Consider the following 15,000-nt stretch of genomic DNA (forward strand, 5'->3'; position numbering starts at 1 on the left):
AGGCACGCATGCATGCACAGACCTTCATGTAGTTCTAAGTACATACTGTTTGTGTCACTCTTTTTTGATCTGCATGTGTGGGAGAGAGAAACATGGAAACAGAATTGTAGGAGACGAAGAGAGAAACAGAGAGAGGGAAAGAGAGAGAGAGAAAGAGAGAACAAGCGAGCGAGAGAGAGAGAGAGAGATAGAGAGAGAGAGACGCACACACACGCACACACACACACAACACACACACACACACACACACAAACACACACACACACACACATACACACACACATACACACACACACACACACACACACACACACACACACACACACACACACACACACACACACACACACAGTATACGTACGCAACAAATACAATCACCCCTCCATGCCTGCCCCAGGAGTGCCAGACGAAGAGCCCTGTTAATGCTCCCATGGGCGATTCAAATGAATCCTGGATTCGCCTCTGCCACTAAATGGGAGTTGTTTCCCATTATCGAATGCCGCTGCCTTTAATATGGTGTACATAAAAAGGTACATCAAAAACCGCGGGCAAATTGGACACAGGAGGGAAATGAAATATAATTTGCTGAGCGTGCCGTGCCGTGGAGCAAAGCCATATCTACTCTAGCCGCAGTGCTGCTAGCAGATGAATGCTAATCTCAATGAGGGAAACAAAACACTCAACACTTACATTATGCTACAGTGTGTGTGTGTGTGTGTGTGTGTGTGTGTGTGTGTGTGTGTGTGTGTGTGTGTGTGTCTGTGTGTGTGTCTGTGTGTGTGTCACATACCCACTGCCAGAGCAATTATGTGTAGTCCACCCCTTGTTTCAAAACCTTAGAAACACATCTCTCTCTCTCTCTCTCTCTCTCTCTCTCTCTCTCTCTCTCTCTCTCTCTCTCCCTCGCTCTCTTTCTCTCTCCCTCTGTCTGTTTTGTTTTGACATCCGACATCCTAGTAATTACGTAACCAGTGCTCTCCCTCACCCTCCTCCATGACTGAGGTATCCTGAGCATGATACTGTCCCGCCACACTGCTCCCTTGGGGACTGACCCCTTGCACGGGTGAGGCATGAATGCAATTTTGTTGTGTGCAGTGTGCACTTGTGTGCTGTGGAGCGCTGATGAGAATGGGAGTTGGAGTTTCCCAGGTGGGCTTTCACTTCATTTTCACTTTATCCACGGAGAGACATATCTGAACATCACATTTCCCTGCATATGTGCGTGTCCGTGTGCGCGTGCGTACGTGCATGTCATGTGGTCTTTTTGAACATCACATTTCCCTGCATGTCAGGTCAGTATCATTCTCAGGAGGACTCCCTTCTGGCAAAGCTTGTTAAATCATCAGGAGGATAATATCCACCTTTTTGACCTTGACTTTGTCTAATGCAGGTTTTATGGCTATTCTTTTTAATCTCATAGAGGACCCAGGGCTCTAATAAACATGTTGGACGCTCCCTCTCCTCTCCTCTCCTCCTTTCCTCTCCTCTCCTCTCCATTCCTCATTTCATCTCCTCTCTTCTCCTCTCTTCTCTTCTCTTCTCTTCTCTTCTCTTCTCTTCTCTTCTCTCCTCTCCTCTCCTCTCCTCTCCTCTCCTCTTCTCTTCTCTTCTCTTCTCTTCTCTTCTCTTTCCTCTCCTCTCTCCTCTCCTCTCAAACTGTCCTTGAGATGCTACTGACGACGACTGACTGGTTATTATGAAAGGTGCACACAACATAAAATTCCTGTTGTAATCTTTATTGTCCCGGTGAAAGTTTAAGAGAACTCATCTCATCCCGTTGCTCCTAACCCTAGGCAAGGAAACACACAAGTGTTATATGCTATTAGAGGAACTTTTAGAGTTTTTAGTAGAAGGCTTGGACATTAATGTGTCTCTCTATTCTGAACATTGTCTTCTAAGAACAAACAAACAAAAAACAGAAGCATCACTCCCAGCGGACCGTCAGTCCGTCGGGAAGTTGCCTGTATGCCAGATTGACCCCTTAGTCCATGTTATAACTTTACTGTCATCAACATTGTAATGACCATGTCTTAATCTGTTACTTAAGGCTCTCGGCAATCATAGCAATGTTTTTGTGATGTACTTTGTAGTTGTGTCATTTCAGCAAAGAGTGGAATAGGTCCATAAACGGACCCATCTGCAGTAAGAGTGAAAGTGAAAGCCCAACTGGGAAACTCCAACTCCCATTGTCATTGTGACACAGCACTCCATACCACATAAGCAGAGATATTCTATATAGAGATATGCCAACATAATAGGTTTCTATGGGCACCTAACATGACCAGGTTCCGGTCTGCCTAAAGGGGCGTGTCATAATGCTCCTAGCATTGAATAGAACAGTCTTCAGGTCTGCCTAGGTCTGCCTAAAGGGGGATTTCCCCCCCAATAATAGAACCCGGAAACTAATGGGCCAATGGAACCTCTCTCTCTCTACTCTCTCTGACATAAGTGCACACTGCAAACAACAAAACTGCATTTATCCCTCACCCGTGCAAAGGGGCAGTCCCCAATGCCGCCCCAAGAGGTTACCAGTCCAGGGGGCGTATTACAGAAACTTCCTATTTTGAGAATCTTATCTTATCTGTCTAGTTACGGCGGCAACGGCACTTTAAGACCGTATTTAGGAAAAGCGTATTACAGAAGTTTCCTAAGTTGGTTTGCGCATCTCAAGAAAGGGGTATTACAGAAGCATCCTAACTTTGAAAAATCCTAAATAATTGGTCCTAACTTTAGGACAGCCACCCAGCTGTCCTAATTCCAGTTATCCATTGATTGTTAGCCAAAATTTATCTGGTGTTACAGTATTTCTCACTTGGTTTTGTACATTTCTCGAATCTCTCTCGCAATTTGCAAAACATAACATTCATTCTCAAAACAGCTTTAACAAATGGCAAAACACCGTGGTAACTTGGAAAACTGAGTCTCTTGCTCAAAACCCTTATTTGTCTTTCAAAATCAAGTTTTTTGTGTCAATGAACGTATCAGCGCCAGCAGAATGGTTAGTCATTGTGTCATAGTGTATGGACAAGCTAGTCAAATCAATTTCTCATGTTGTCAATTGAATAGTACACTCTTGATTATCTTTTCTGAAGTGAAATGTTGTTTAGATTGGATGGAAAATGTTGTAAATTCGGCTTTATATTACATCGATCAGATAAGATTGAGATAGTTTCATGCATTCAGTGACAAAGCTTTTTGAGTGATATGACAAAAGCAATTGATAAGGTACGAAATCACTGAGAATTACACAGCCATGGCATGGTGGACAAGAGCATTTGCTATATGCCGAAAACAATGAGAAACTGATTTGACCATGTGCACAGGTAACACCAGGAAGTCACAATTGAACAAAGACTTTTGAGAATCATTATTCTGTTGTGAGAAATGTACAAAACCAATTGAGAAAAACTGTAATAACTACTTACCCACGCTCAGCTCGCTGTTTCAGCCAGAGCTACAGTGAAGTCTATTTCATCCGGGAAAACAACGCAATTGTGAACGGATGAAATGTTAATTAAATTAGGCTATATTGACTGACCCAAACGATGTGTGAAGTGAAGATTTGATGATAAATATATCCAACTTCGATGTGAAGTCCCTTCAGGTCTCTTCAGATCACAAGACATGGTTCCAGGGATCCATATCCTTGGTCTGTTCATCTCTCTTGAGACCAAGATAAACAAATTTGCTTTAGATGGTGTCAAGCACGTGTGGTGGTAAACAAGTGACTTTTACAAAAAAAGTGTATCCTCTTGTTATATACTGGGAAATATTGGGGTAGGAACTTATGTTAAATTGGGGTTGCCCCACCGGGGCTAGTTAGTGTGGGACGTCCCAGTTTGTCCTGTGGTTTTGCCGGCTTACTTTTCTTCACTAAAAGAATGACTAAACAAGTGACATGTCTCCGTCTGGATTAATTGGATGTACACTGCACACTCGGTTACTACACTGGCGACGAGGATAAAACTTTGAAGCGGACAGAGCAACGCACTTTTAAGTCATAAAAATGTCAACTGTCGGGACGCTCAGTGAGTATGTGGAGACTGACGGGGATTGGGTGGAATATGTCGAGAGACTGCAGCACTTTTTCGTGGCAAATGACATTAATGACCAGTCCAAACAACGGTCAGTTCTTCTCAGTGCAGACTCTGTGTGTCACAACTGTCAGAAGAGGGGCCACATAGCCAAAGTGTGCAGGGGCAAAAACAAACAAAAGAAGGAGTGGGGTGAAAAGCCAGGCAAGGCTACACATCACCTGCAGGAGGAGGAAGAGCCTCAGGAAGAGGAATGCTCTTTTAACATGTTCAATGTCCATGCCATCAGCCAGCCCAGAGCAGACCCTATCTATGCTACATTGAAAGTGAATGGTGCTGATCTGAAAATGGAAGTGGACACTGGGGCTTCTGTGTCCGTGCTGAGTGAAAATGCATATCACCAACTGTGGAAAGCAACAAAAGCACCTGCTCTTAAAAAGTCAGCCATAATACTGAGAACATACACGGGTGAGTGCATTCCCATCATTGGGGCAATTGAGGTGGACATCGATTATGAAGGACAGAAGGCAGCAACAAAGCTGTTAGTGGTCCAGGGGGAGGGGCCTAGTCTGCTGGGTCGAGATATCCTACAAAAAAATCGCTTGCAGTGGGGGAACATCTGGGGAGAAGTAAAGCACATGACAGCAGTGCAAGACATAATGGCCAAGTACTCAGATGTTTTCAAGGATGAGTTGCGCACCCTCCGTGGCACCACAGTGAAATTATCTGTGGATCCCAAAGCCCAGCCTCGGTTTTACAAACCACGTCCAGTGTCATACGCCATGAGGGCTAAAGTGGAGGCAGAGTTAGAGCGGCTGCAACAAGCGGGGGTGATCGAGCCGGTGGAATTCTCCAACTGGGCCGCGCCCATAGTATCGGTGGTGAAGGAAGATGGTGGAGTGCGAATCTGTGGAGATTACAAACTGACAATTAACCAGGCCTCCCAACTCGACACATACCCTCTGCCTCGAGTCGAGGATTTGTTCGCCACATTAGCGGGGGGTCAAACATTCACAAAGCTGGATATGAGTCATGCGTACCAGCAGCTGATGCTAGATGAGGAGTCAAAACAATATGTGACCATTAACACACATAAAGGGCTATTCAAGTACAACCGCATGGCATTCGGGGTCGCATCCAGCCCAGGTATCTTCCAACGCACGATGGACAATCTGCTTCGAAATCTTTACGTTGTAATTGGTTTGCCAGATTCATGGCATTCTGGCTTCATTACATCATTATGCGAGGCCAGACCCACCCGTAGACAAAACATTTTGCCGTCCAGCGGGTGGCGCTGGTTCACCAGGCTACGAAACACCCAGATACACCGGTTTTCCACCAGAAACAGTTTTCCTGTTGGACAGACTGGCAAACTCACCAGTGACCGCAAAGCAGATTAAAACATGGACTGAGAGGGATCCGGTGTTATCACAAGTAAAGAGGTAGGTGATGCAGGGCTGGCCGGAAGCAGTAGGGGAGGAGAGATTCAAGCCATATGCAAAGCGCAAGTTAGAACTGAGTGTTCTGGATGGCTGTATCCTCTGGGGCTCCAGAGTGATCGTCCCCCTACCCGGGCAGGCACAGGTGATGGAGGCCCTGCAAGATGCCCACCCGGGAGTTTCTCGAATGAAAAGCCTCGCCAGGTCATTCGTGTGGTGGCCTGGGATGTTGCGTCAAGACTGTTTTTGGTCGCATCCGTGGCAGTGGCCCCGCCGTGCTTGGTCCAGGCTCCACCTGGATTTTGCAGGTCCATTTATGGTCCAGACCTTCCTGGTGCTGGTGGATGCACATTCGAAATGGCTTGAGGCACATATCATGTCAAATATCACAGCAGCCGTTACCACTGACAAGCTCAGAGGCATCTTTGCCATACACGGCTTACCAGACACAGTGGTGACAGACAATGGTGCCACTTTCACCAGTGCCATTTTCAAAGAGTTTATGGAGAAAAATGGGATCAGACATGTCTGCTTTGCCCCCTATCATCCCGCCTCAAATGGACTAGCTGAGCGAGCTGTGGGAACACTGAAAGATGCATTGAGAAAAATGACAGGACATTCTCTAGAAACCAAGCTCTCTCGTTTCCTTTTCCAGTACCGGATCACTCCACACACCACGACAGGGGTATCCCCAGCAGAGATGCTTTTTGGGAGGAGGCCAAAGTCACACCTCGATCTTCTTCATCCAGACATCGAAGAGAGAGTGGTCCGGGGGCAGGACACACAAAAGCTGAGGCGTGATCAGCACGCAAAAGACAGAGTCTTTCAGCCAGGCGATCATGTTTATGTCAAAAACTTTGCTACTGGTCTGCCCTGGCTGCCAGGGGTTATTCAACACCAAACAGGGCCTGTGTCCTTTGTAGTGGATTTGCTGGATGGCAGGCAGGTGCGGAGGCACCAGGATCACCTACATGATCGCTATGATGCAGGAGGGGAAGCGCGTCAACGTGGGGCACACAAGAACCGTGCATTCAGCCCTGCAGGCTCAGTGGAAGTTCCTCAGACACCGGAAGAGGACCAAAGCACGCCTGAAGAGCCAGCAGCTCCGGGCACTCCGCTGGCTCATCCAGCAGCTCCGGGCACTCCGCTGGGCCAACCGGCTGCGCCAATGTTAAATGTTAAATTGGGGTTGCCCCACCGGGGCTAGTTAGTGTGGGACGTCCCAGTTTGTCCTGTGGTTTTGCCGGCTTACTTTTCTTCACTAAAAGAATGACTAAACAAGTGACATGTCTCCGTCTGGATTAATTGGATGTACACTGCACCCTCGGTTACTACACCTCTCAATAGCCAAGCATGGTAGTGGGACTGACATGGTTTGGGGATGCATGAATGCTGTCAACATTGGCAATCTGAAATACACCTAAAATAAACATGCATGTCAACATGCACTGTGACTACTGAAGCAGATCATGATATTCTCCATAGGATTGCATTGAAATCTCACACCAATCTATTGAAGTCAGATGCAGACTCAAAATGTAAAAGTTCAATTCAAAGAAAGGTTGAAACGCACACTGATGACCTCCCTTTTCATCCCTTTTCATTTAGCTTCATTTCGAGACGATTCGAGCCGACACAGCTCCTTCTCTACCGGATTTTAATCTGGGGTGTACTCTCCTTTGTGAGTACATGTTCAAACATGAATGGCTGTATTTTGTTTTTTTCTGGGTGAACAAGAAATGTAAGTGGTTAAATATGTTGTTAAAAGGTCACTAATCATTGTGTCGAAGTGAAATTTCTGTAATGCTTTCCTATGAAAAGATATACTCACAAATCTTCAAAAACTGTGAGGGGTGTTTTCACTTTCGTCATATACTGTATGTTATGCCTACACTTTGGAATTAGATCAGAGTCTTGTTGTTACACAGGTATATTTGATTTACCTCAACGGTACCCTGTACTCAACTTTACTCGGTCTACCCTACAAGCAGATACAGGGCGCATGAGAATCCGGTGCGTATCACAAAAGCTACCACACCGGCAGCGAGAGTGAGAAACTCCCGGAGCCCTCCTCCTCATTTAGTCCTCACAGATGTTGCTGTATTAGAAATCCTTTCGGTGGAAAGATCGCTTACTTAGGATTCCTAACTCAAGATAAGATAGGATTTCCAAAGATAAGATAAGAATTCTAAAAAGAGTTAGGATTTGTTTCTGTAATACCAAATTGGAAAAATTCTTATCTCAAGTCAAAAGTTAAGATAGGACGACCGAAGATAGGAAGTTTTCTGTAATACGCCCCCAGAAGCGTTGGCTTCTAAGAAAGAAAGAAAAAACAGCAGCATCGGCCCGTCAGCCCACCAAGAAATTCCCAGAGTAACAGCCCAGGCCTTGCTGTTAAGATTACAGTATTCCGTCATTCTTGGGAGTGACACATGCCCATATAGTCATCATCACCACACTATAAAGACCATCAATGCTGCTCCTTATGGGGAAATGACATATCCTGACCGTGAGGGGTGGGGTGGGGTGGGGTGGGGTCCTGACCACCCAGGGAATTTTCGGAGGGAAACCTCAGAGAAGCTTTGAGGGCGCTGTGGCTGGAGAGGAAGGCGGCAGAAGGGGTGTGTGTGTGTGTGTGTGTGTGTGTGCGTGCGTGCGTGTGTGCGTGCGTGCGTGCGTGCGCGCGCGTGCATGCGTGTGTGAGAGAGAGAGAGAGAGAGGGGGTATCCCATTGGCTGTTTATGTATCACACAGAGCATAAAGAATATGGAGCACAGATCTTGTGAGGGGCCAAGACCTTTATCACAGAGTTACTGCATTAGAGTTGAGGGCTGTAGCCTACATTAAATCATGGCTGCAATATCACTGTGTTGGCTAACAGTCGTGTTACTACAGTTCTAGAGTTTATAACATTTATTTATGTTTTAAAAAGGGGATAGGGTACACATTCAACATCATTCAGCAAGTTTTAGCAATGCATGAGAATTTATTATAGTAGGCTACATGCTGCAGTACAGTAGGCTGCAGTATTAGTTTCAGTTGTTCTGGGGTCATGGATGGGGGTGTTGAAGAAAGAATTGGGTCAGAATTGGGTCCTTATGACATTGTGTAGATTACTTTGTCCTGGGCCTTGCCAAAGCTGTCAGCGGCCCAGGATTCCCCTAAACCTGACTTCTTGACATGCCAGCAGAGTTGTGTAAAGTAGAAGTTTGTACTCTTGTGTAGACCTGTTGTTGTGCGACTGCATGACATGGTGATCACCCACAGTAAAATCCAAACTAGGGAGGGGGAGAAGATGTTTTTCATGTGACTTTGTTTCAACAGTCAACAGTGTTTTTGATACACCAGATGCTAATTTATGCACATGTAGTAGTCCAATATTTGCCAATGCAGTCACACCAAACAAATCCTGTCTTGCCTAATGCGGTTCAATATCATAACACACGCTTAACTATCGCAAATGCTGAGCTATTGTGTAGCCTACATCTGTACACAACTTGACTTTGTGTCAGTCTTAAATAATCGTCCCTCAGCATATTATACACAACCGCAGCACCAACGGGCTCTTTTATACTGCCCTTAAAAGCTATGTGTATACCAAGCTCGACCTACACTACCTGAGTGAGAGAAGTCATTATTTATCTATGGATCGTCGGCGACTAAAGTGACCAAAGTGAATTTGCCAGGAGCGAAGCGACCTGTGCGACCAGAGCGAATTTCAGTGATTAAAGTCAAGGTAATATGTTGGTAATTAGCTATGACGCAGTTCGGCGAAAACCAATTGGAATGCTCATATCGTAGAATGTCCTAAGCTGTCAAGCCAGAGCCGTTATGTAATTAGCTAAATCAAATATGTCAATGTCACGTCCACAGCGAATTACGCAAATTCATAGCTAAACTTCTTTAGCGACCTCAGCTACCTGGTTCGCGTAGGTCGTATCTGGTGTACATGCAGCACAATTGTCCACAACAACATTCTAGATTTATTTTCAGTCACCGAACTCATTCACCTTTCCGCAATGAGACCCACACAAACAAACTGTCTAACAAACAAACAAACAAACAAACAAACAAACTAGCTCTAACTAATTAACAAACTTCTAGCTGTTTACCTACATTCACCTCAGCATCCACTTGCCCAGCGGGTGGTGGCAAAGAAGAGAAGAATAGAAAGAAGAGAAGAGAGAGAAGAGAAGAGGAGAAGAGAAGAGAAGAGAAGAGAAGAGAAGAGAAGAGAAGAGAAGAGAAGAGAAGAGAAGAGAAGAGAAGAGAAGAGAAGAGAAGAGAAGAGAAGAGAAGAAAAAGAGATCAGATCATTAGTATGGATGGCCTTAGCGGAGCCCGGTGTTGTGGTTGAACAGATAGCTGGCCAGCCGCCTATTTAGTGGATGAGGGGGCCATAATGAAGACAACAACCGCACCAGCAGCAGAGTGGGCCTGAGCGATTGCAGCAGATTAGGGCTGTGTAGTGTGTGTGTGTGTGTGTGTGTGTGTGTGTGTGTGTGTGTGTGTGTGTGTGTGTGTGTGTGTGTGTGTGTGTGTGTGTGTGTGTGTGTGTGTGTGTGTGTGTGCGTGTGTTTGTGTGTGTGTCTTTGTGCGTTAACTACCCGTTTGTGTGGTGCTGGAGTGCTGACGGCTGATTGAATTTCCACCACCTGAGTAAACGGATGATGGCGAGATGAGCTGTGTGTGTGTGTGTGTGTGTGTGTGTGTGTGTGTGTGTGTGCGTGTGCGTGCGTGCGTGCGTGCGTGCGTGCGTGTGTGTGTGTGTGTGTGTGTGCGTGTGTGTGCGTGTGAACTGTGTGAAATGATCCTCTTCATCAGCCGCCATTTTGAAGCCTCTCCAGATACCAAATAGTGACAAGTCCCCAATCGCCTTCAACACAGATCTGTGAGTGCAGAGTAGTGTCTGATTGTATGTGTGTGTGTGTGTGTGTGTGTGTGTGTGTGTGTGTGTGTGTGTGTGTGTGTGTGTGTGTGTGTGTGTGTGTGTGTGTGTGCGTGCGCGTGCGCCTGCCAGTGTGTGTGTGTGTGTGTGTGTGTTTGTGTGTGTGTGTGTGTGTGTGCGCGCGCGCGTGCGTGCCCGTGTGCGTGTGCGTGCGCATGCGCGTGCGCGTCTGATTGTGTGCATGTGTGTGTGTCTGCATGCGTGTGTACATATTTGTCTATTCATGGGAGAGAGTGTAGTTCTCAGATAACCAACACTTTTCTGAAAATAACAAACAATAATGTGCAAATGATAGATCACAAACTCATGGCAGACCAAGGGGAGCAGGAAAGCAATTTCAGATGCAAAAAAGGCATACGCTCTCATCAGTGTGGCCAGATTGGTCGGTTTCCCGCTGAATCGGGCTGCTTAGGATGGCCGTCTGCGGGTAAAAAATGGCCTTTGGGTGGATTTTTATGCAAATGTATGGCCATAGAAACCAATAGAATTTTGTTTACATTGGGCGGAATTTAGTGTTTCCAGGTGGGTTTTGGGCATTTTTTGATCTGGAAAATGAAATCATCAGCCTCATCTGGCAACCCTGTTTCTCATCCCCATTGACTCTTTACTTATGAATCAGAGGCCTGTGCTTGCTGACAGGTCGACAGCTCAACAGCCTGCAGCCTTGTGTGGTTTACATGCTATTGTGATGAGCACACACCAGGGATAAAAAGAGAGACGGAGACGACAGCCGCATTATCGGTTTTACCTTGATATGTTGATGTCCAAGTCCCATTATCTCGCCATCGCTTTCTCCTCTCCCTCTCTCCCGTTTCTGTCTCTGTCTCTGTCTCTCTCTCTCTCTCTCTCTCTCTCTTTCCGTTCCTCTCATCTCCGCTGCTCTCCGCTCCCTCTCCCGTCTCTCTCTCTCTGTTTCTCTCATCTCCGCTGCTTTCCTCTTCTCCCCTCTCCTTTCCTCTCCTCTCCTCTATCTCTCTCTCTCCTCACCTCTCCCCATCCCTCTCTCTCTCTCTCTCTCTCTCTCTCTCTCTCTTTCCGTTACTCTCATCTCAGCTGCTCTCCTCTCCTCCTCTTCTCCCCTCTCCGTGTGTAAGTCTCATGTTTGATAGCTGAGGGGGCTAGAAGGTGAAGTGAAACAAGAGAGGCTTCCATCTTGTTTCTGCGATGAAAGGTAGCATTTATATTTCTTCTTTTTTTCTCCTATTTTGTGTTGAAATGTTGAGGCCTCAGATTCTGGCAGGGACATCACTAGCACGAAGAGAACAAACAGCCTTTTTACTTTTCCATTCAACGTGTACATCTGACATCATCAGGGCAGGGTGAAAGTAGTTTTCGTTATATGTGTTTTCTACTCAAATAGTAGACCTTACTTTTTCAAATTTTGAGCAGCATTAAACCTATTCTCTTTTCAAAAAAGTTTTAGAAATACCAAGGCACTCATCTTCTTTGTAATTAAAATGCCTTCATTTTGTTGGGCATAGCATGATTAAAATTCTAGTATTAAAGATAACAAAATATAATATAATAAATATAAATAAAAATATAACAAAATAAAGGCATTTTAATCACAAAGAAGATGAGTGCCTTGGTATTTCAAAAAAAAAATTGAAATCAACCCAGCCTGTCACCAAAGAGCACCATCTTAAAAATCTAGACAGTTCCAAGAAGCACTCTAACTGGACTTCATTCTGAAACCTATTCTCTTACTAGGACTGCGCACCACATTTTATACCAGCGCACACACCTGTGCACACCCGTCTACTTTCACCCCTTGAGTTAGACAAGAGAAAGATTGCCAGAGGCATGTGATACTGACTGGATGAAGTTCTCTCTCCTCTAGGCACTATGGGGGGTCCGTAGGACAGGCAGTTTCTGATCAAAGGCACAACAGAGGTTTCAATGGAGAATACCCCTTAGACTCAGCAGGAAGTAGTGTGCAGTATGATACGATACTGAGAGCCGCTGACGGCAGGCCCGGGATAAAGTCATCTGAAAGCAATATAAATTATATATATATATATATATATATTATATATATAATTTATATTTTTATAAATGAATAATATACATATATATTATTTATATACTCATAACATAACATAATAATATGCATCAGTTGAAACATTTTGAAATGTTTTGTTTAGCTTACATATAAGGAATGTTCATTAAAATGTGAATTTAAAAAAAAATCCACTGTAGCTACTGTTTAAAAATCGATATGGTGCTCTTAAAATAATAATTAATCAATTAATTAAGCCACCCCTGCCTATCAAACCTAGTGACGGGCCTGCTTCTTGGCCTACAAAAGGCAGAAAACGAGTTTTTAGTGCTTGTGGATTTGTGACAACAATCCCCATAATGCATTGCAATGCTCAAGTTCCACAGGCCACACCCAGGCAGCTCTGCCAGTGACTTACTGGAGCCTCAATGCCAGTGATTTCAAAAGCCCTGGCACACTGATCTGTGATAGTCTCAACAGAAATCCACCTCTCTTACTCTTCCTCCTACAATGATGCAAAATGACGATGTTTACATCATTGTAGGAGGAAGTGTTAAGAGGTGAATATGGATTTCTCCTGTCTCAGGGGGAATTGAGAGAGTGTTGCACGACCATTCAAAAGTATGACTGGGTGTCTAGCAATGGAAAGCCTAATGCAAATGGCTGGAGTGTCCCTTTAATTTGACATATTCTAGAGTGCAGCGTAGGTCCCAGAATGCTCTCTAAATTTTGAATTAACGCTACATTTTGACTGTGCACATTACAGTACCCCCCGAAACCCATCCCTTAGAGGCAGTTCATATGGATACATTACACCTACCGTAGCACATGCATTTGCATCTCCATACTTCTCCATACAGTCAGTAATAACAAAGCGCCTCCTTACAGCTTCATAAAAACCACACAGTGCGGTGCAATAACCACTTTAGAGCTAGACAGATTTGCCCAATTTACTGCTCCTCCTTCCATTTCGGGATAAATTGGTACCCTGAAACATGAGAAAGGCTTTTCATTCATGTTATATATGTAGCTGTTGTACTAGTGAAATAGAAGCAGCTCCTTCTAGGTATTTAGGTCTTTGAAGAGCATACTGATTTTATGGAACGCTGACTTCATCAGAATACCAAAAACTTGCATTTGTTCCCTTTAAACAATGTTGATCAACACTAACAGCTCTAAGTCGTTACGCTAACTGCAAAGAGGTGATCTGTTGTTTAAATTCGATATTTGAAAGTCAAAGGAGAATTCTGGCCATTTGACAAAACATATCCCATCTGTTGGAGGTCAAGGAAAGTTGTCCAAAAAAGGGGAATTCGCAGGAATTTTTCATGCGTGTTGCACTAAGTTTGTCAATTGCACTGATATCCATGAAAGCGAGCACTATCGGGCAAGCATTTAACCTTCTCTGAAACTCTTAACGTGTATCAAAATGCTTTTGAGCGGATTGCGTGTGGTGTGTGGGCCGATAGAGTTTAACCCAATGCCTAATTTTAGCATTAGCATGAATGACACATGGCCATGTGTTTTAGACATAACCTTATTCTTGTATCTCAACTTCACCTCTTGTGTTTCTCCTGTAAAACTACGTTGGTTCATCTAAGTATTTTGACATTGACATATCTTTTGACATAAACTAGCACAACTATCTAAGTTTCACAGTGTGTGTTTGTATAGATGTTTACATACAACTATCTTGCTATGTTTCACAATACTTGTTGTATACATGAGAGAGAAAGAGGGAGAGAGAGAGAGAGAGAGAGAGAGAGAGAGAGAGAGAGAGAGAGAGGGAGAGAGAGAGAGAGAGGGCGAGTGTAGAAGGTACAGGGTAAACACCTCCTTTCTCTTGTCTATCAGGGACAGGCTGAGTTTGACATGAGACAGGGACAACACTGACAGCTGCCCAACACCTCTCTCACACACACATGCCCGCACGAAACAACACACACACACACAGGCACAAAACGCACGCGCGCGCACACACACACACACACACACACACACACACGCGAGCGCGCGCAAGCGAGCACACAAGCACGCACGCACACACACAAACAGACACACACACACACACACACACACACACACACACACACACACACACACACACACACACACACACACACACACACACACACACACACACACACACACACACACAGACCCATACACAAACACATGAACACACACAAACACACACACACACACACGCACACACATACACACGCACAAACAGACACACACACACACACACATGCCCGAAACACACATACACACACAGACCCCCCCCCCCCACACACACACACACACACACACACAGACCTCCACAACCTCACCCCAAAGAAAACTCCTTGGCAAGCAATCCACCGCATGTCAATCAGCAGCAGTCAGTCAGTCCTAAAGTCAGAGCATGTGTGTGTGTGTGTGTGTGTGTGTGTGTGTGTGTGTGTGTGTGTGTGTGTGTGTGTGTGTGTGTGTGTGTGTGTGTGTGTGTGTGTGTGTGTGTGTGTGTGTGTGTGTGTTGGGGGGGGGGTTGGGGGGATATTGGTGTGTGTGGGTCTGTGTTTGTGTGGGACGACCATC

General features: G+C 45.1%; 1 protein-coding gene across 1 annotated transcript; it reads left to right on the forward strand.

Annotated features, from left to right (window-relative positions):
• The first annotated feature begins 5,483 nt into the window (after positions 1–5,483).
• Positions 5,484–6,680, forward strand: LOC134458670 (uncharacterized protein K02A2.6-like). Its single transcript, XM_063211100.1, has one exon. It carries the CDS (start codon positions 5,484–5,486, stop codon positions 6,678–6,680), a length of 1,197 nt encoding a protein of 398 aa, XP_063067170.1.
• Positions 6,681–15,000: the final 8,320 nt, after the last annotated feature.

This window comes from Engraulis encrasicolus, chromosome 11 (genome assembly GCF_034702125.1).
Source record: "Engraulis encrasicolus isolate BLACKSEA-1 chromosome 11, IST_EnEncr_1.0, whole genome shotgun sequence".
Classification (NCBI taxonomy): Eukaryota; Metazoa; Chordata; class Actinopteri; order Clupeiformes; family Engraulidae; genus Engraulis; species Engraulis encrasicolus.

Bases quoted from the DNA above. Each gene is read 5' to 3' on its own strand.
- LOC134458670 (XM_063211100.1), top strand. From the start codon at position 5,484: ATGCAGGGCTGGCCGGAAGCAGTAGGGGAGGAGAGATTCAAGCCATAT.